We start from the raw sequence: 23,403 nt of genomic DNA on the forward strand, positions 1-23,403 counted from the left end.
AATCCAGTAGATCGTACGCTTTTAGTAGTCCGTGTCTGATCAAGCATGTCCGTTGCTACTTGTAACCGGACTTGATCCGACAGCAGATCCAACCACTTACCGCTTTGCGAGCCGTTTGCAAACTAGCAAAATCAAACAATAAAAGTCACGTAAGAGGAGGAATGATATTCGCTATAGTTATCGAATCGAGGAACACCGGTTTTACGATTTCTGAAAAAGCAAACTGTATGGAGGGAACGAAACAACAGAACAATGCCAATTACCTTTCAGCAGCCAGATCCCAACCCCATAACTCTTTCTGAAAGTGTTCCAATTTTGTTTTCGTAGTACTATACAAACAATCGAAAAATAGCGTTTCGTTCCTTAAAATTTCCTGCATTTTATATTTTTCTATTAACAGATTCGTGTTTTGAAGAAAGTGTAGTTTTCAGTTAACTTACAACTTAGTAGTATTGTAGTATCGTAAATATAATATTATGATTTATTTACAATAAATGGATTGTACAGATGTTGATTAAACGGAAGAACGATGGTTGTTTAACGTGAACTAATAACAATAACGTACTATAATCTAGACAACTCAATAGTTAATTTGCAACCCTCGTCACAACGGATCCAACGCTCTCCCTCTTTCACGCGGACCACACTCTCACGACAACGCAATTCGCACTCTCTGACTTCTCGATTCACACTCTCTGGCTTCTCCACTGACATTCACTGTTCTAGCATCCCTTTGTGTTTTCTTAGACCCACTACGCACGTGTTCCGCAACCACTCGTGGCCAGGGTCACGTAGGCCTTTTCTACGAAACTATTTAATTGAAGGACCGACGACACATTGATGGGCCTGTCGGCACTTCGGCTTTTTCACGACATTGTTTATGGTTTACCCGATATCTCTTAAGCCTTTTTGTTCACGATACTACAGTATCATCTTTTTAGTTTCTGTTGGCTTGGCAACTAAGTGATTGCGGATTTTGTCAATACCTCCTAATGATAAAATCCGCAATCACTTAGTTGCCAACTCAATACTACGTTTCTACGACTGAAAAGATATAATGAATCTTTCTATGATAACAACACTATTCGACGAAAATTAACAACCATGAATTGGCTCACGTTATGATTTTCTACTTTCCATACGTGAATCGTAGCAGCGTTACCATAACTTTATAGCGTGAATAGGATTAGTACAAAGCTTTATAACATACGATTATTTCTCTGTTTACGTATATTTCAATTACTCGAATGTATCAACCCCACGAACCTTTCGTTCGAATCCTACAACCTATGAACCCTACAATCTCTTTTATTTCCAGGGCAATTCTATAATTACTCGCTTGAAAATTGCTGCTCTAATAGTCACGAATTTCTTCTCCACGATTGAAACCCGATTACCTTGTCCTTCCTTGAGCCCTCTTCATTCCATCGCCCCCAACTTTCTCCCGGAGCATTGTACGAAGAAAATGAACTGTAACCCCTTGGTTTCGTCGATTCGCCTTTAATTCGAGCTCGTGATGGCGAAGAAACAGCAATCTCCGGTCGATGGCGCGCCGCAAACCAGTGTTAGCTAAGTGGAAAATCAAAGGTAACGAGAAATCGATTCCCCGGACAGCCGGTTTGCTTGTGCCGCGTTCGTACCTCTGTTCCGCGAGATATATGGCACCGTGTCGGTGTGGGCGGAAACTCGTGTCGGGCCATAGCTGATGAAACAAGAACGAGCTTGGACGAACCTGGCTGCGTTGCTAACATCGGGAACAGGGAACATCGCCGAAGAAGATGCTCGTGTAGAGAAAGACGGAGCACGATAGAACGACCGATAGAATCGGAACTGTTTCAGAGTTTTCGTTCGTTCGTTCGTGCTTTGAAAATAATCACGGACAGACGCCTGCTTGTGCTCTGCTTGCGACTCCATTTCGTTGAAATCTCCGATTTTATACGTAAAACGTAAATGAAATTGAATTTCGACGCGTAATCGTTGCGAGTTACATAGACGAAGGTACGAAGTGGTGTATAGCGCTTGAGCCTTTGACGGTCGAAGATTCAAAACTCGAGTTTTAATCCTGTTTTAATGGCAACATTTTTAAGATCGATATCGTGTGAAGTTCAGCTTCTCGAAGTTTCAGGTGAAATTTTAAAGAGAAGCTCGTCATTCTCGGGCGTGTTGAAACAGCTAAAGTTTAGACACTTTTTAAATGAATAATCGCGAAATCTCAAGTTGAAACTTTTCCAGATTACATTAATGTAGCTTTTAGCTTTACGATCTAATCATCTTAAAAGTAAAATATTACAAAACGGCGGAGCTGTTCGATGTATTTGAAGATTCTTCTGCTAGAACTTCGGGAGGCTGTTGCTTCCATTTACTTCCCACGACGATTAGAACGACTTAAAATAGAAAGCTTTTTTTGATTTATAAATTAGAAGGTAACGTAGTTCTCTCCTTCAAGTTCAGATCTCGGTGCTTTTCGTATTATAGACAGAGCTTCTAATTTAATAGTGGCCGATGGATTTTAATAAACGAAATGGATAATCGATATGACGAATTTTTAAACATTTATTATAATGTTAGTAATTAATTAATATAATTATAAATTATGAATTATTTATTTACAAGTCACAAATTATTAATTATTTTTATGAATGGATAAAAAATTATGAATATTCAATAATAATCTTTTTATTCTAAAAAGATAAAATTTTGTTTACGATGGAACGCAACGATTGATTAATATGAAAATGGCCAATATACAGATTCAATTTTAATGTTATACCGTAGAGACGATTATTCCCAGTTTCGTTTATCTTTAAGGCTTGTAATATAGAAGACGTCAAGAGCAATCTACGAGACCCGGTGTCGAAAATTGCTTCGAGACTCGGATTTTATTAAACATCGAACGTCTCAGGGCGACGCGTGTAACTAAATCAATTTTACCACCGTTGCAATGTGTGTTTCCGTATCGCGACCGTGCATGATCCTTCCATTAGAGTTTAAAGTGTCTGAAATTCTGCGAACGAAGCCGAAATGCCCGACCAGCTTCGACGTAAACTGACTTCTATTAAAACACAACACGATAGTAATCCCGTTCCGAAACGCGTGAGCGCGTTTAGCCCTCGAGCGACTCTTCGGTGGTCGCTTTCAACGGCTAATGAAACCAGACAGCTGAAACAAAATCCTACGAGGGAAACCTAATCTTCGACGTTACCAACACGAGTGAAGTAACGAGGCGGAACCACGCTGCCAAGAGTCTGTTTTACTAAAAGGCGCCGAGCTCTTTAGGAATTACGGGTGGAAGACGATAAATCAACTAACACGAAGCATGGAAAGGGGTTTGTTAGTGTTGGACGTTAGGTCGCGCAAACTTACGATACGGTCAGAAAAGATTGCTATGTTTGAGGAGTAAATCTTCCTTCTTTTACCATCTTAGGCGTCAACGCTCAGATGATACGCGACTCACAGAAATTCTAACGGATTTAAACACTATGCTTTTCTAATTTTCGCATTTTCGTGTCTCGGTATTAAATACCGTACTATACAGTGCGTCAAAGAAATATCTTCGCAATTTTTTCTTGCGACACGCAAAGGAAGAAAACGGAATTTCTAATTAAACGTTGAATTAAATAATTTGCAATATTTGAATAGTACATTAAACATTTTCCCGAATGAAAATTCTCAGAGTTTCAAGGGAATAAATTTGAGTTACAATCAAGTTTCAATAAACAATTATCCAACAATCAAGCGTTATTTCTTCGCGGCTCTAATTCCGTAAAATTAACCGGCTTTTTTTTTTGAAGGAGTTAAGAATTTTAAGTCGACATTATCGTGCGTTATTGCGGAACAATGTACTTGGAGAAGGGAGTCTTTCAATTTTGCTTTAACCCTCGTGTAACAAATTCCGTTTCAACGTGACGCGTTTAATGAAAAGATATTAATTAAATAAGCGAGACTGTGCGTCGAGCTTTTTACGAGGACGGCTGTGGGTTTTAGGTTGTTACGACGCTTGCGTTAATTACAACGCGTAAATAAGCAGCGTTGCCTTCCTCGAATTAATTAATTAGGGCAAAGTGTTCAGGGAGAAGGGAAAATACGGTAGCTAGAAAAATGGGTGTCTGTCGCGTGGAAAAGGTTGAGTAAACGCGTAGCAGATGTTCGTAATCCGTGGCTAAGCTCCGGCGAGCTTTCGTTTCTTTCCGCTTGTTACCGATTTCACGTTTGAGAGGTAAATACCGGCTTGTACAGGTTATATCCATTTTCGCGAGATTATTATCCGTCAATGTTTCCATCTGTGAGAAACGGAAATTAAATATCTCGAGTCTGAGTGGCCCTACTCGAATGTACAAGGAACAAAGGAGAACTAAGAAGGGCGATAATTGAAGGAACGAAGAACAAAGCTCGGCGAGTAAAAGCTTCCGCTTGTATCGTTATTTTCATGCATTCGCGTAAGAAGTACAATTACGATCCCTTCGCAACTGAATTCTCGAATATAGTTTGCATTTTAATTTTGACTTTTCTAGCGAAATTTAACCTTCTCTCTCAACGTTACACGTTTCGATCGAGATACAATCTCCAGCTGAAAAATGTAACGAATACACGAATAACCATTAACGCGAATATAATTATTTATAATTATATTATTATTTTATAAACTCAGGTAAGGAAGTGGTACTTAAGCAGAATCTCGATATAATTTCTGGCGTCTGTTTTTGCTTTCGCGCGATGTCTTACTACTGCGCCGGTGTCTGTTTTCACTTAACGAGTAACTTCTTCCCCATCTGTCGCGGCCCATTAATTGCATCATATAAATTCGTACGTTGGTGTTATTAAATAAATATGAAGCTCTGATTTAACGAGTTCTATTACTTTTCGTTGATGAAAAGTGGTTGAACAAGTTATAAAAAGCTGGAATTCTTTACTCAATAATAAATCATTCTGTATTTCCAAGCATAACGGGCGACAGAAAATACGTTTTTGAAATCCACAGAGAAGCCAATAACGGACTGGAATATTCATTCTACAAAGCGAAAATAAACGAGAAACGAAATTGCAGGATGCTTCACAATGTTTTAACGGTTTTCCACGTTGTGAATTCGCATATCACACGATAAATTGTTTGGAAAACGATACATCGTTTATTAATCAAGCCTTACTATCGACTAGAAGCGAACCCATGTTTTCATATCATCCAAAACAGAATAAAAAGTCATGCATATGCCTTGTCCAAAGGAAGCATCTTTTTTTCAGCGTAACCGCACTATTTCAGCATTGATGGATTTGTCGCGACGCTCACACCGATTCGGATATCGTGAACACGGTTGAACACCGGTTCTACCGGCTCCATTTCACGCGTATTGGGTTATCCAGATTTCCAGTGGCGCGGAGCAAGCGTCGCAAAAATCTCGCTGGCAGGAAACAAAGTTACAACGACGCGTGAACGGGGGGACTCGCTTTGAAGTTCGATGAAAAGAAAAAAAAAGAGGAGAGAAAAAAGGAAAGAGAGGAGGGACGGGGTCGTGTTCGAGCGACATACGATCTTTGATAGCAACGTGGAATCGAAAACGTTTGCTATTCAAAAGAACGATGGAAAAGAGAGAAAAGAAAGGGAAAGAGAGAACGATCTCAATCAACGCGTGTGGAGATATCGCGAAGAGAAGGAGAGATCAAACCATCGAAAATTACCGTTTCGCGATGATCGCGTCGAATACGTGATTCAAAAGGTTCCCATTGTATGCTCGTCGTGCCACAAAATCCCCGGTAAAAGACCTGTTACAGCCTAGTCGAGACCAAGTTTAAGCTCTGCTTTGAACCAGGTGCCAACCGATGCATCGCGATATTCGAATTTTCCCGTTCAATGCAAAAAGCTATTGAACGCTCTTGACCAGGCGGTTGTCGTCGCTCGTGGACTTGTAACTTGATCACAGTCTTGGTCAACGTACTCGAAATTCAAACCGTGTCATATCCTCGAAGATGACCGAGTTGCCTGCGCGTTAAAGGCGATTTAATCACGCAAGTTTCACGCCACTAGCGATTTCAAAGAGGAAGGTTCGCGTTGAAGACACCGAGAAACTTGACGGGGGTCGTTATCCGAGGCTCGTTGAACGCAAGAATCGATTCCAAGGACGTGTCGTTCTCGAACGACGACACTGAGTACTTCTGGCCATTTGCATTAATCATTGCGTGCGCGTCGCGTCGTATAACTCGTCGTCCCGACGTGGTCTCGTGCAAACTCCATCGTCGTTCCTGAAGAACGGGACTAACCGGACGGCGTATCAATTATTTACGCGTTGTTTGCTTCTTCGAGAAAGAACGTTGAATTAAAGATCGAGTTTCCAGATTGCTTGAAGAACTTGCACAACTTGTGTCTTCCAGCTGTCGAATTCATCTAGATGGGATCTCCAACTTGAAGACCTCTATGTCGGGACGATGTTTTTTTGATAAAAAAAAAAGTTTCTTCCTCTCATCTGAAGAACAGAGAAAGCAACGTCGATCTTTTTCACGGATTTTCAAACGCCTGGTGATTTTATTTCTCGATAGTATACCACAAAATATACGGATTATATCAGAGAATATTAATTTAGAAGGTTGTTTGTAGACATCGAAACGACGAGACAAACACGAAGATATCGTTCGAGGCGTATTTTTCAAGTTACAAATAATTTCATTTTACGCTAGAAACGTACTGGCATCAGTCAGACGACCAACCTTTCTCAGTATCTCACTCGACATTTCATACTTCTCACTCTGATACAAAGGCGAAATCTTATCGATACCCTGTGTCAAAGTAAAACGGACTTTCTTCGTCGTTTCGTCTGCGACACTACGTACATGAGAAACGAAGAGTGAAAATGAATTGTTGCACATCCGACGGTTTATCTGAGAGAATACCTAACTTCCGGTAATTGCGTCATCAACTTCGAACGAAGTTTGTTAACTGGCCGAGAATTAATCACTCAACGCCGACAGGCTCGATGTAACGAGGCCGCCCCACGAAATCGGCTCGCTGGATAAATTGAGGAAGAGAATAGGAAAAGTAGTAGGAACGCGATTTCACGGTTGTAGAAGCGTGTCGAGAGAGGTTTGAGCGTCCCTTCGTGTCTGCAAACTTACCGAAAACGATTAAGGAATTTGCATCCGGCCCACCTAGCCTCGAGTGATGTCGGTCACCATAACAGCTGCTTTTGACGCCGCTCGATAGTTTGCTTAATCGCTGGTGTAATGGTTAAATTGCTTCTAATTAATGCATCAGCAACCTTGCCCCTGGTGGATCTTCGTCCACCAGTTCCTTACGATGAATCTTTAATAAATCATCGACCGTCCAATGTTTGTTGTAGACTCGCCGGATATCAGCGATTGTTTGGATTCTATTACCAAACTGTCTATAAGTATAATATATTAAACAACTTCTGATTTGGTAAACAGCATTCGAAGATTTGGAATTCTGATGTTTTAGCATTAGGAAAATTGTTTCCTGGTAATATGGAATAGAGTATAACAATTTTTATGGCAAAATGATGAAGATTCACGATTGTTTTCACGTATAATTAATTAGCATCCGGTTGTAGTTTCTTTCCCCAGAATCGCACGACTTCCTCGTTAATTAAAAGAAGAATAAGAAGAAAAGATGGTGGTTTTGTGGAATCCAATAACAATGGATGAATTTCTTGTCCGTTAATTTCCGCTTCGAAATTAATTAGCACGGGGAATCGAAACGTTCTCATCGATAACGCGATCTGCAAACTCGTCCCAACTTTGCCTGCGTAATCGCCAACTCGACTCTTATTCGAGCCACTAATTCACCTCGCAATGAATGGCTACACGGCGAGCTGATATTGGAAATCGGAACGTTGCGCTTGATAATTACAAACGCTTGTAAATTCGCGCCGAGTTCGTGTCGGAATTTATAGGGAAACGCTACTTCGAATCACATCCGACGTGCGAATCGCAATTCGGAAAACACTTGAGCTTCGAAACGAACAAAGAACGAGGATGCAGGAAATTGGCAATCGAACTGAGAAAAGCATCGTTTGTAGGCGCAGAGATTCGCGAAATTGAACATTTATCCGATGTGATCGTCGTTATAATACTATAGCAGCCCATGGCGGCAGAGAAAGTTTCAGGTTTGAAGCACATGTGTTGGCCACATGGCCCGCTAAACGACGTCCGAGCACAGGACGTCGTAAAAGAATAAATCCTGTGACTTACTAAAAAACTCATGAGATTTCGAGGAGAAAATTTATTGTTTTATTGCCTACAGGTTTTTCCATCCGCGCCTCGGAAGACAACTGTCTCTTCCGAGGACCTCGACACCCTATAAAAAGGGAAAACGAGGAGAACCTCGAGATAGTCGTTTAAAGTCGTTCGTAGTCGTTCATAATCGTTCATAATCGTTTTATAGTCGTCCATAGTCGTTCATAGTCGTTTTATAGTCGTTCATAGTCGTTCATAGTCGTTCATAGTCGTTCATAGTCGTTCATAGTCGTTCATAGTCGTTCATAGTCGTTCATAGTCATTCATAGTCATTCATAGTCGTTTATAATCGTTCATAGTCGTTTATAATCGTTCATAGTCGTTCATAGTCGTTTGATAGTCGTTTGATAGTCATTTTATAGTCGTTCATAGCCGTTCATAGTCGTTTTATAGTCGTTTTATAGTCGTTTTATAGTCGTTTTATAGTCGTTTATAGTCGTTTATAGTCGTTTTATAGTCGTTTTATAGTCGTTTTATAGTCGTTTTATAGTCGTTTTATAGTCGTTTTATAGTCGTTCATAGTCGTTCATAGTCGTTCATAGTCGTTCATAGTCGTTTATAGTCGTTTATAGTCGTTCATAGTCGTTTGATAGCTGATGATAGTGGTTCACGGTAGTCGCTGGTAGTCGCATGGTTAGTCAGTCGGACAGATAGTCACTGTTAGTTCGTATCGAGTCTGCATCGATTCTGTATCAAGTCTGTGTCAAGTCCGCATCGAGTTTGTATTAATTCTGCATGGTCATCGCTTGAGCTCGACGTACATCACGTTACGATATAAAACGACATCAAGATAAACATTGTTGAAATTAGACACCGGAGTACTTTAATAACAGCCAACATGTCCTACCACCTCAATACAGTAGAACTCGAACGTTCTGAACGTTTTGCAATATTATCTAAATAATATATTTTCTATTAGAATACGGAACTTATTCTTCTCATAAGTTTCGCAACTTCGTTATTCAAGTTCAAGATTAATGTTCAATTCTAAAGAAACGAATGATTTACTTCCATCAGCTCCTTTCTTGCAAAAAGTTGGTACAGATCCCAATGTTTATAACCTCATCGCTTTCCTCTGCCTTATAATTTTGAAATGGATCAATATAGCTTCTCAATTAAGAACTCGCGTCATCGATTAAATCCAACTTTACTCTTATGCTGTTTGAATAATGCTTGGTCCGTTTCACTGCATTCTGCTAATGAGAATTAAGAGCTACCAAGGCACAAGAGTATAAAAGAAAAAGTCGTTGTTGTATCTTCTTATCGACTTGAATATCCGAGATATTTGATCGATCAATAGGATCCATTCCGAATCTCGAGTATACGTCAACTAGCACAGTGAAAGCAAGAACCAAAAAATATTTCTCTTTCTTTTCTCTCAACTTCTCGCCTTCTCCGTCAGACTGTAAATGCTTTTGGTTCAAAGCAACGATCACGCGGAGTAGCGAGCGTTTCTATCTGCAATCCGAAGCCACCCATGTGACGAGTGAATAAACGTCGATAAACGAGGTCGCTTTATGCTCAAACACCGTGGACGTTATACGCTGCGATCATTTAAACGCTTCTATCGCTCGGACGATCGTTTTAATAACCGTGAACGAGCAATCGCTATCGGCCAATACGAGCTGCGAATTTTCGGCCAAGATTAACAACGAACCGGCGGCGATGAAAATCGCGATAGAGAAGTATACGACGATCTTAGGAATATTACCTCATGGACCAATTACGAGCTTTGCAACAGCGTTGCAAGATAACCGCGATCCTCGTTCAAGATTTATAGAGAAACTCTGTCCTTGCGACGATGTTGAACCCAGCGCAAACCTACTCCGACCATTCTGAATTTCTTGGTGCAAATTTTGGCCGCTGTGACGACGTTTCGCGACATTGTAAACCGTCTCACTGTATTGTACAATGCTCGTCGCTTGCCCGCAAACGTCTCAACAACGCTTCAACCGAATGTACAATTACCATCGTCTGTGCAACGAAACCGAAGCATCGATGCATAGCCTCACGAACTACGAGTCTCTGTTAGCACTAATTATGTTTACGTATATGTACGATTTGGCTTGATCGAGGATGAACAATTTTGAAGAAACTCACTTTGATAATATGATAAGGAAGAAAATTCCATGGATAATGGAGAATTATGGATAAAGGGGAAAGAGATTAATACAGAATACTAGCGACTGCACGAAAACAACTAAACGTTCGCGAACAATGCTCCGACATTAACGGCCGACTCATAAGTTTGGTCTAATTTAATACAGTGAGACATCGCTACGTAAGTATGTCCCTACTGGAACAATTCCACTTTCGTGAAGAAGTTACCTTGAAATGGAAGTTACTAAGAGACCAGCAAGATTTTCGGAAACTATAAAATAATGACGTTCATTTACATTTCCTAATGTATTTAATTAAGACTTCGTTTGGAACAATATATTCTTGCTTGAATATTGAATATTCTTTACAATATAGTTTACATAGTGCAAATATAGTTTACATATTGCATGTGTATGCGTCATGGAAATGGGCGTAAGGAACATGGAAATGGAAGAAGAGTCTCTCGGTAAAGGTTTTGCTTTTGTACTCGTCTAGAGTTAAGAGAGATGCAGCTACAACGAATGGTCTCAGATGTTTGGTCCAGATACGAGCCTTAACCATCTTAACTGCGACACGTATATTGTTAACTGTAAAACGACACAATATAGTGTAACATCTCCTGCAATTTACCTTAACAGATACTAACATATTTTAAATAAAAAAAATAATATTCCATTTATAAAAAGATTAATTTAACACCGAAATCTCCCGAAGCGCTTGCAACAAAATCATTCGCATCATATACCGCGGTCTTAAATATAATTCCGAAAGATCAACGACTGTGAAACTAAAGATTCGCAGGTCCGATAGATGACGAGAACGAGGTCCGGAAGATCGTGCCGCAAACAACGGTATCGCCATCCTAAAATTTCCTAAGAACAATTACACGAACCACCACGTACGCTCCATCCAATCAAACTAACAAAAGATGATGCAACAACTACGAAACTAAAGATTCGCAGGTCAGATAGATGACGAGAACTTGGGCCGCAAGATCGTGTCGCGAATAACGGAATCGCGATATCAAATGGATTATTGTCCGTTGCTGTGTCCTTCGAGCGTTTCGTGTTCAGCTACGGCGCAAACGTTAACACCGGCGTGGATTTCGAGTGGCTATTACACGCCAGTGCCCTTTACAAATTCCGCTCGTGCCGTGCCACGACCTCGTTCACGTTGCAACTTGTAATCAAAATTACCGAGGGCCGGGACCGTGTTGGCCGGAGATCTACGCACGTTGCTGGCAAGTTTACACGTATGTAAACCCGATCGGCATTTGCATCGAGTCAACCACGAAACGCCAACCACGATGCTGTCTCCCTCCTATGCGACCAACCGAGACTCTACCCCGTATCAACTGTGTTTTCGAGGACCTCGCGCTCCAGTTTCCCACTCGCGTCACCCTCCTTCAGTTACTTTTCAGTTTTATCCGCGATCCATCTCGTCCTCTATTTCTCGTACCGTCTCTGTTTGTAATTAGTTGCGTACATTCGCCGATGGTGATGCCGCGCGAATTCGCATCACCAGGATCGCGTAGATTTTTAATTGGTTGCGAAACTTTATGGTACGATGGTTCGCGAAGTGTTGAAACTTCAAGTTTCAACGATAGATAATGGTTTAGAATTTTTGATTAGATTTTTTTTGATTTATCGGATTGTTTGATAAGTTTGTGCCAATTTTTAAATAGTTTCCAATCTTGTATTATGGAAAGTACATTTTAATACAATATTTGTCGTTTTGTTCTATTACTTTCTTATCGTTCTACAAAGAACATTCTTTCGAAACCTTTTTTGCTTCCTCACGGATACAGTTGTCGAGATATCTTGAAAAGTTTTCGAGATATCTTTAAAAGTTGTCGAAAGAATGAAATTTTTTCCAGTTAGAGGATTTTGTAAGGGAATTCTTTGGTTCTTTCATGAAAACCACTTTCCTCGTACGTAGTACGCACTTCGTTCGCTATTTGTGTTACATCTCCCCTTCGGAGAAGAGGAAAACATCAAATACGTTTTCTAATTTAATTTCTGTCACTTTAAATCTGTCATAAAATTCGTGTAAATCGATTTATTTCAAGTATTCCTAATGTACCAATTATATGCCATTTTTACACTATTTTATGCCATAAACAAGCACAGGTATTCTAAGAGCCACTAATCGACAAAAACCGATAGAACACTAATTCGAATTTCGCGCCAATAGATGAAATTCGGATAAATGGAATTTTGTTGCAAGTTTTCTTTCGATCGTGATTTTCAAATTTTTTATAGGAATTAAAAGAGCAACAACAGATTCATATTGGAAAGCGACTATACGTATATATACATATACAGACAGCTCTTAAAATAAATTATCACATATGACAATTTACAAACGCTACGTGCAGATAGTATACGCGATCGTCCATCGAAATTGTATTTTCCATCGCGGCTATTATATGCAGAACAAATAAAATCCTTCAGGGCTTCGATTGTAACCATGTGACGGTGGTTAAATCGCAATAACAATTAATCTCTCTCGTTTATTATCGAACATTCTAAAACACAAGTGTCTCCGCTTTGATTAACAAATTAAGTAACGAACAAAGTTGACAGTTAAGACTTTCGTTGATCATCAATTTAGCGTTTCGTATAATCATCAAAAATTACAAAAATCTTTCTCACAAATAGATTTATGAAAATTTGTCAAAAGAACGAAGATTCGTTGTGTTTAGAGAATTCTAAATAGCACACATCTGTAAACAAAAATATCATACAATAAATCCCTTCGCTTTAGACTATTTTTCTTCCCAACCGATTAAATAATGATTAGCTCGTGTTTATTCTCAAACGATCAAAAACACCAATCAACTTGCCAAGTATTATGGTTTCGATTAACCACTTCACTCATATCCAAGTAGCAAAAGGGAACTACGAATGTCGTTGTAGATCTCGAGAAATATCAATAGAATCTCTAATACCATAGCTCTTTAATTTCCGAGGATTTTTCTCCTCAACTGATCAAACTACCGGCTCGAGCTTTTCGCATTTCTCATCCACCATCCCTCGTGGTCAGATTAATCTGCGGAAGAAGACTGGCAAAGTTTAAAACGGTTGCGATTAACCGACCAACGGGAGCATCGGCTTTTCGGGTTTCAAACCTCGCCGTTCGATTAAAATGCGAATTCCACACGGTCCCATGTGGAATCTCGCGAATCTTCTCTGTCACTTGCCACGGAGAAACTTTCCCAGCAAAAGAGAAAACTGTTCTTTTTCTTCCGCTTACTGCATAACGGACTACTATCATGAAAATTCAACGTCTCTGTCCGCTTTCTTCTTCTTCAATCGTATCACTGCGCTCCACTGACGTGTGAGTCAACAATTGAAAGCGATTAGATCGCGTACAATGCAGCTGCTGTTGTTACTTTAACACGAAAAATAGAGAAATAGTTCAGTTGGAGATTAGGACGTTGTCTTTTGTTTGAACAACAGGGTAGGTTATTTCCTTTGGAATTTTTTAATCAGTTTGGCAATAATCAGCTTAGGCTTCTTTTAATTTGTAAGAATAAGTAATTGTTTCTTACTAATTATTAATAATAAGAAGATATTTTTTTTATTTACCGCATACAAATACATTTATCGTTTTATTATTTAACAATTTATCAATGTACAATTAACATATCCTTTAAAGTTGTTTTCTTAAACAACTCTGTTAACCGTTTCAAGATCGTTCAGTGGCGCAATTTTCTTTCCACACGAATTTTTTCAAATTTATTCGTAGATTGATACACCTCTTGATTTATTCATAGATTCTATCTGTATAATACTAAAAAGGAATTGCTATACGCAAAGTTCGAAGCAGGAAATTGTTTACTTGAAACTTGAATTGCTTGAAACCCATAATTAGTCGGCGTTTCGTGAAAGCGTTTGCAGCGACGCACTCTATAAATTACGTTTAAATAATATAGAACAGAGAGAGAGAGAGAGAGAGAGAGAGAAAACAAAGTGAGCGGAATGGCCAGGATAGGAAAGGATGAAAGGGGTGAGTTCGGTCATAGCCAATTACCGCGAAAATTCGCCTCTGCCAATTTCGTTTTTCCCGCGATACCGGATTTGATAGTGATGTAGTGATTGCATCGATGCGATGGATACAACGCTACGTAAATTGGACCGCTGGAAATAGTCGATTAAGCTAATAATTAGCACCGACATCGTGACATCTTTTCAACCAATTCTTCTTTCTTCGATTCAGGTATTTCGTTATTGTTTCCTTAACGGCCGCGATCGTAATCATCCGCAGAAGAAGAGGAAATACGAAGTTTGTAAAATTGCTGCTCGAACGAACCAAGACTTTCTTTTGGCCTCTTAACTGCTTCCTGGGAGTTTCATCGAATACACCGTAACCAATATTCTTTTAAATCGATTCACTTGTTCCAGAAGAAAAGAACATTAAACTACACGGTCTTTCAAATTATATTTCTACCCGTTCATACAGGGTGTTTTACTTAACTTTATCACCTGAGAATGTCTTTCGTTATAATTCAAATTTTCTAAAAATGTCCCCTTAAAGATTACACAGAGCAAAGGTGAAACTGATCTTTATATTTAAATAAAAAAGCAAATTAACAAGAATCCTGTTTTCGTTTGAAAGTTATCTATGTTTTCATATAACGAACCATATAGTGTTGTGGGGAATAGTGTAGGGTAATAATATTTTGTTAGAAAATGTTAACCAGATAGAAAGATCAGCTTTGTTTTCTTAAATAGAATAAACATCGTATTTTATTTAACACAATAGTCACGTCGATGATATACAATAACAAGTAAATTCTTCGAAATCTCCAAAAATTGTATAAACAAAATTTTCTCTTAACTTTCGTACAGAATATTGTTATAAAATTTTAATTATATCGATGATATTTTAAATGATAAAATTAAATAAAATGTTCCGTATAGCAAGAGACCTCTTTCACAGTATTGAAAAATAATTATACGTCGAAAATGTATTAAGCATCAAACGAAACGCCAAGATAATCCTGCACGTTAATGTTTAAAATCAATAGCTCGTATCTGCATCGAATGCAAACGGCGAACAAAAGCGAGAGAACAACCTGGTTGGAGAGCAACGCCCGTACGGTATAAAGAGCGCAGCTCGCAGAACAAACACACGTCGTTAATCCCATCTATACTTAGATATTACCAAAGCCATTCAGTGACTTGTAAAAAAGGGATACAGGTTAGAGAGACAGGTATCGGATATCACATAAATTGCAAAACTATTAATTAAAAAGTCCGTGGAACGTTTCATCGAACTAACACAACGTTTAATCGAATCCTGGTGATTAAAGCGTAGCGTAAAGACAAGCGCTGTGAAAACCGAACGAAAAACGAAAAAAACGAGGAGAAAGAGGAAAGAGGGACGCAAGAAACCGGAAAAGAAATCCGATGGAATAGGAGAGCAAAAGAGTTGAGTTATCGGTAAACATTGTTTACCGATAAAGACAAGGAAAAGTTACAGGCAATGGGTAACGCCCAGCGGCTTTCTGTCCTCGGGAACGATATCGGGAAACTTCAAGATCCTCTCTCTCTCACTCCCTTTCTTGTCTCTTCTATTATTTCCAAGTAGCTAACCTAATACGGGCTATTCCCGTTCACCTAATACGGGCTATGCCCGTTTATCTAATACGGGCTATGCCCGTTCACATAATACGGGCGTACATGTTACCCATTTGCCGTCCACAAAAGTCTCTACTTTGATTTTTCCTTTGCCGCACGCATCTATGAAAGTACCATCGCCTATTTTTATCTTCACCGTGTTGTCGAATTCTTCGAAAACGCCGAACCATTCCCGTCGTCCTGTCATGTAATCCGTAGCTCCTGAGTCGATTATCCAAACACCAGGGTTTGTCGCTTGTATCGCTGAGGTACTTCCTAATAGACCAATTCCGCTGTGATCTCGATTTTGATTTCTGGGTTCCTGGTTGTCTCTACTGTTGCTTCTTTTATTATTTTTAAAACAATTTTTACTGGTGTGGCCTTTCCTTTTGCATATAAAGCATCTAAAGCAATCCTTCTTTAGATAGCCATCTTTTCCACAGTTGAAGCAGCTTGGTCCTTGTTTCTCGTATTCACGTTCACTTGACTGCTTCTGCTGTTCCCTTTTATAATTATTACCCTTTGTTACCAGTGCCACCGATGTTTCCTGGTCGTCTTTCTTCCATCTGATTTCTTCCGTCATCAGCCTGGTACTAAGCCTGCGAGAAAAAGAGCCCGAGAGACGCTAAACTTTCTCTCTATCGAGGCATTAAGAAGAACGGTCCGAAGTGCAGCGCAATTTCAACCCTCCCCTTACTTCCGGCATGGCAAACTGCGCGCTAGAGTTCATCCTGTGTCGTCCTTGTGTCATATGAAATAATGAAACGTCCAACATCCGAGGGAAACTTCTGGCTTCTTTTCGGAAGTTGGCCATTTTGCGGTGGCCAGTTGTCTTCGACGAATTATTATCGATCGATAGTGAACGTTTCCAATATTGAACTTGGAAGGACCTGGTTGGTGAAAATTATTAAGTGTAGTTAAAATTGCTTAGAATGTCCTCGATGTAATAGGTATGTACCGTGTTTCAAGGAACACGATCAGATTACGAATTCGGATGTTCAGAGGAGATGTTTCAATGCTGAATGACGAACGTTTCTGGTATCGGACTCGAGCGTACATATTTAGCTAAATTATTTATTAAACAGATTATTCCTAGATAGATTATTCCTGTCGTAAATAACATTGCCATTGCAAGAACAGCTCGTTATTCAGTGAACAGCAAAACTAGCAAATCTGTCAAAATGACAGGTTTCAGATATAGTACTTTCACGGTGACTGAAAACGTGCGGATGCTTTTAACAAAATCAATCTTGACTTTTACCAAGATTGAAACGTAGCTATGCTTATCCATTTATTTTGATCGTATCACCTTGTGGGTATACTCTTAAGTATAATGTATATTACATAAAAGGAACGATATAATATAATATGTCTGTATTAAAAATTTCTAGCTTCAAAGTTACTAATTCTCGTCAGAGCGCGTACAATGCGTAAGATGATATAATCTTCAAGTTTCCACGATCTTTGCCACGTGAAATCAAACGCCTGTTGGAAGAAAGGATCTCATATTATTTTCCCTATCATTTTTGCGGAAACTGTCAAAGAACGTCGAAGAAACAGGGACGAAAGAAGCCCGAACCATCCATATCCGCCATCGAGTGCCTTTGGACACATTTTTTCCGCCTATACGATCCGTTTTTGCTATAACGGCAGAGGGAAAGGGAAAGCTGTGGACAGGTTCGAGTGCCTGTTCCCACTGCATTCTCGTCGTCCGGAATTTATGATCGGCGAACTATCGATAACGGACCGGATGGTCCTCGTGTGAAAACGTTTCAAACGACATACACGTGGACACGATCGATTGCATTCGAGTAAGTGCATTCTTGGATCGATTAAAAGCATTAGAAAAGAAAATTTTATGCATCTTGAATTAACTTTTGTCAAGTGTTATCGCATTATCGATAGTGACATCGCTAGCGTCTATAATCAGATTAGCTTTAGCGCGTATAGTTTTACACGCGTAAAGGAATTTGTCGGCACGTAGACCAGTCAGCGTCTGAAATATATTAATTACTCGCAACAACGCTCTCATCTCTGCTACGTTTCTCGTTCTGAACGTTTCGCGGTATCGTAAAACGACCGTTTAATTACGAAACAATCGTCGTACATTATGCAGACTGATATCGTCTGGGAAACTTAAATGCGTTTCTTCCTCTACAAGATCCGTGGTACATACAACAAAATTCACTGCAAGTATCGCCTGTTACTAGAAGAAGATACATTGATCGTTAAACAGTATATTCTTTAAGACAGTAGAGAGTGTCTTCTGTACTTCTGTGTGTCCATTTCTGTGTTTGTATAATTTTCATAGATAAATAGTATTATATAACGTAGTATTCTAAGTATATATAGTAATATTATAAATTAAAGATTCTTCAAAATATAGAAACTTATGGGGATTGAGAATCAAGCAATCGAATAGAAAATACTAAAAATTACGGTCTTTACTCAGCTAGACAGCTGCTCTCAAACATTGTACGTCGTAAACGTGTGAAGCGAAACGAGGTCACAAGATCCGAAGGGGTTAATCAGCCATCGAACGAGTCTGAGTTTCGAGTTTTATCACACACGATCAACACGTGCCTCGATATCGATTCGTCCATGCCAATCTCGTCGATCTCCTGTTCTTCGACCAATAAACGATTTATCGTTGCGTCAGAGAAGCGAATTTTCCACACTTATCCTCTTCCCTCTCCCCTGTCGCAACAACGTGATTTCCTTCCGATTCCATGTGTTGTGTCGCACGATCGAAAACTTCGAAACGAGAAACAATCGATAAACGAGTATGTCATCGGTAGAAATGTATCGGACGTAGGTGAACGTTTCGCAAAACCGTCGTCAGCGCTAGAGGGGCGAAACGATAGTAAAATGTTAATATCTGCAGAAGGCGGGGGTGTACGACGTTGCGTTCGATGCAATCTAATCGAACCGAGATATTCGATCGGTTTAAAGACGAGTAGATATTTTACGAGGCCATCCACAAACGTAGCCTCATAAAATACGCTCTTGGTACCGAGCAACCGTTCGGACCGCAACACAAAAGGGCTCGCGTACGCTGGATAATGCAGCGTTAAAAGACGAAACGAGCTAGCTAGTCCCGGCAACGGTTATGACGCGCGATGTTCCATCGAATATGCATTATTCATCGTAGCCTGTTACTCTTTGTTATCGCTACGTATGCAGGATAAATATTTTTCTGCACTTTGGCTCATTACTTCGCTCACCGCGCGCCACTATCGAAAAATTCCACCAACACGATCCTCTAACCTGTCCTCTTGTTAATTACGCTTAATACATACTTGAGAAAATACAGTAGAATCTCGATTTCTAGACTATCAACTGCTGGAACGATCAATTATCGAAGTATCGATTAATGGAAATTTCGAGGGTAGTCTCTTATAGGAAATATTGTACAATAAGAACAGGGATTGCAAGGAATTCCTATAAAATATGATACTTGACAAGACGCAATAGAAATTCGATCGTCGTTGATTGACGGAACGATCAATTATGGGAACATCGATTCATGGAAATTTGTGGAATAGCCCCTTGTAAGAAAGGAGGAAAACAAGAATTGCAGTCGAAGAAAATTTCAATAAAAAGTAATATCTATTTGAGGAACTACCTACTCGGTGAAAAAGAAAAAAAGAATGAACATTCTCTGTTCAACGATACGAATATATTATTGATACGTGTAGGTGGAAATATTATCGGAAAGGTTCTTGAGAAAATTCTTGTTTTCAGGACGGTAATAGTAATCCTAAGGGACCAACGTGTCGTGCATTCTTGAAGGATTGCACTCTTTTGCAATGAGGTCTGAGAAGAAACGACATAGTCGGAGGAGTTATGCGTGTTTGTATGCGCGTCAGCCTTGATTGATACCGAGAATGAATCATGTCACACCCTCCTACCAGCGCTATTTCATCCATATACTCTCTCGATCGTGCCAAAAGATATTCCTATCATTTTTTATGTGCTTTTTATCTGACTCAACTTTGTTCCTAAAAACGATCCTTAACCCTTCAAGATCGATCATCCCATAAGGAACATTCAACGGCGTGGAAGGCGGATTAAAAGGATCTCAAATATAGTACATATAGGTAAATATTGTTCTATATTTATTTCATTATTTTTTCGGAAAATATTTTTAAGCGCCAGTCTACGTAGTGCGATTGTTTGCGCTAATCCTTTTAAATCCAAAGTCATTTTCTTTAAACCTTGTATTTTATATTTTTCAACGATTAAAAAACATAGATTAGCATTCAGGACATTTAGGGTTGTTTGCATTGAAATAGAAAATATTTGCCATGTACATTTATTCCATTTTCGGTACAGTCTATCTTCTAGTGCAATTTGAGTAACTCAACACAAACCAACTAACAAAGTACCACAAATTACTCGTAATAATAAACCTTTGCTCCTTGGAATATGAAACTTGTGCTTTCCCAATAAATACAATTTAAATATTGCAGCTGTTTTCTGTTACTACAAATCCTTCGATCGTAATTTAGAAGTGGAACAAAAATTATAAAACCGTAGTCAAAGGATACAAATTAATAAAACCGAAATTTAAGATACCCAGTTAATCGTTACAACGATATTCGGTGCAAAAGGACCGCATAACTGTCCAAAGGTTAATATTTAATACCAATTACTCCGCCTATAAGATACATACGAAATTTTCAAATAAAATTCATAGCTCCTCGGAACTCGTTAAGTGATCGAACCTGCCTGCGCCGACGGTGTTATATCATCGTTGTTTCGTCATTCTCTCTTTTGTTTTTCCTGTTCTTTTTTTTTCTCGTTCGCAAACGCAATTTTCACGAGGTGTTGATTCACGATCCGCGCAATCCTCGCGGAACGTTAAGCCCACTTACAGTTAGCTGGGAAATTTCACAGCGTACGGGCTCGATACGTCGACACGTAGCATCCGCTTGGTGGAAATTGGCCGACGCTCGGTTCGTCTTTCGGTTGGACGATTCCGCCCCGAAATCGGCGCCCCTCCCCCTCGAAAATCGATTAAACAGGGAATCCCATCCCCGCTAACTCTCTTTCATTCTGTTTCTCTGTTCGTCCAGCACGTACGTGTCTGGCCTGACGATACGATTATCGATATCGACTATGCGTGTAGGATAACGCGCGACGATCACGGTGACGTGTGACGCGCAGCCGATTTCAACGTAAGACAAATTCCATTAGAGGAATCCTTTGAACCACTACTCTAAACCGCGAGACAATGAATGGTTCACGGAAAAGGTTGACCTATCGACGTGGAGGCCGTCTCGACACATCGATCCAATCATCAAACTGTACCTGCATGAAAATCTAATAGGGTCAAGTAATTTTTGGCTCGCATAGGATAAAATATTCGTGATAAGATAAAGGAACGGCTGGTTATAAATATCGCTAAGCGTAGGTATAGTGGAAACGATAACGTAGGAGAGCGGTTTATTGTGATAATTTCAACGCAGAGGTTTTCTGTTGGTTTTAAAACGGGACGATTTATATAGTAAATACAAAGAGACAGGGGAATAATGTAAAGGGTGTTTAACCCTTAGGTGAACGTTCTATTTTTTCGCTCGTAAGTGGATTTTCAATCTTAACCCTCAAGTGGATTTTGTATTTTTGTTTTTAAGAGGATTTTCCATTCCATGCGTTAAATGGAATTTTCATTTTTATCCCAAAGTACATTTCGTACTTTTACTCTTAAGTGGACTTTTCATTTTAATTTAATAGTTACATTTTTATGTTCTGCTGCATGCGTAATTATATGAATAAAACGATCTCTTTATTCTACTTTCTGTATACAATGTTTCTTTACAACAATGAATTGTAAATCGTACGGTACAACTTCTAAAGATAATAATATTACAGAGTAATACTTTAGATTTAAGATACGAGAGATAGAAACTACGACTGGTGTTCAGATTTGTTCCTTCACGTAGATATCTTTTATCTTTGATAGTAGATGTGAATCCATTCAAATATCCAATAAAAGAATATATATATGTATTTGTAGAGTGCAATAATTAGCGCGGATATATAATTCACAGAAATCGCAAAAGCATTTAAATATTCAGTTACCTATTAGATTAATAAACCTCGATATTCAATGGAACCATCTTTAAAATTGATTATATTTTCAAGATGATTATTTACGCTGTATATTACATTTTGATTAAATAGATACTCGCAGGAAATATTTTATAACTTTTATATAGATTTTTCGATCGATCCCAAATCTTATCAATATGATCATAACACTCATATCTAATTATAGTGCTATTGGGTTGGCAACTAAGTGATTGCGAATTTTGTCATTAGGTGATAAATCACTTAGTTGCCAACCCAATAGTAAGAACACGATTTCTAAATGTTTCACATACGACACAGAATTATACTATACATAAAAGTTTTCTAAAGTATGTGTTTAAATACTTTCGTGAGTCAGTGTATATTTTAGTAGCAGTGAATACGCTCAACGCATCATGAACACGAATCAAGCAATATCGCATAAAGTCTTTAATCCGTCAAAGATGCGCAGGATATTCGATTGCAGCTGTGTACGTCGAGAGGATCTGCGAAGAAGGTGACGAAATTTACTTTAAAAGGTAAATGAATTCCACTAAGAGGAGGAAAGCACATTGGCTGTGTGGCCTGTTTACATATGTCACAAAGCTTCTCCGGGGATTTCGCTATTGGCACACATGGATCGGACGTTGAATTTCTGGCGAGAGTGCCAACTGCAGTTTCGTTTACCGCATTTGCTTACGTCGGTTACGGAATTGCGTGTCACACGCTATAAACGAAAGAAACGAGTTTCTCGAAGTAATACAAATCTTTGAAATCTTTAAAAATTCACATCGAAGAAAGAAAGATCGTTTTTCCAAGAGTATTCCAACGTCCAAGGTTTTCGAACAATCGAGCTTTTGGACGATCCGCGAAATAATGAATTTAATTAACATCGATCACGCGCAATGTGGCAGAAATTTCACGAATAACAGACTGCTTGAAAATATATACAAATAAGGGACAAAAATCGATAGCGAGACAACCGGTGAATAATTGTAGAGACCGCGGTTGGCGTATTTCACGAGCCCGGTAACTGTTTCCGTTGTCCTCTTTACCGAGTCGGTGTTAACATCTTTCACGGGAAAAGGAAAGGAAACTCGTAAAATCGAAACTTACAGGACATTTTTATTCTGAGACTCGCTGTCACGTACTCGCGGCTATGTAAAGTGCGGAAAATTCCGCCGAATCTACCATGTTCTTTGAATTCTAAATTGATGTTGTGTAAATTAAATTTCCGTGGTTCGATGGAAAATTTAATTAATCGGTTAAATGAAAAATTTAATTAGTAACATCTTCATGTATATCATATTATTAATGCAATACAGAAGATGTGTAAGATTGAAAGGCTAATTTTTCTTTTTTTTTT

The 23,403-nt window shown here is 39.1% G+C and overlaps 1 protein-coding gene and 1 long non-coding RNA gene across 2 annotated transcripts in view; one reads left to right on the forward strand and one right to left on the reverse strand.

Moving 5' to 3' along the window:
- LOC143302885 (uncharacterized) overlaps positions 1–23,403 on the forward strand; it is a 210,916-nt gene that overhangs the window by 177,364 nt on the left and 10,149 nt on the right. The window lies entirely within an intron of this gene.
- LOC143302782 (uncharacterized) overlaps positions 16,000–23,403 on the reverse strand; it is a 42,223-nt gene continuing 34,819 nt past the window's right edge. Inside the window, exon 2 of the mRNA XM_076619059.1 lies at positions 16,000–16,855. Within this exon, the coding sequence (XP_076475174.1) occupies positions 16,000–16,548 (549 nt within the window). The 5' untranslated portion in view covers positions 16,549–16,855. The remainder of the gene's footprint in view (positions 16,856–23,403) is intronic.

Source organism: Bombus vancouverensis, chromosome 6 (assembly GCF_051014615.1).
Source record: "Bombus vancouverensis nearcticus chromosome 6, iyBomVanc1_principal, whole genome shotgun sequence".
Lineage (NCBI taxonomy): Eukaryota > Metazoa > Arthropoda > Insecta > Hymenoptera > Apidae > Bombus > Bombus vancouverensis.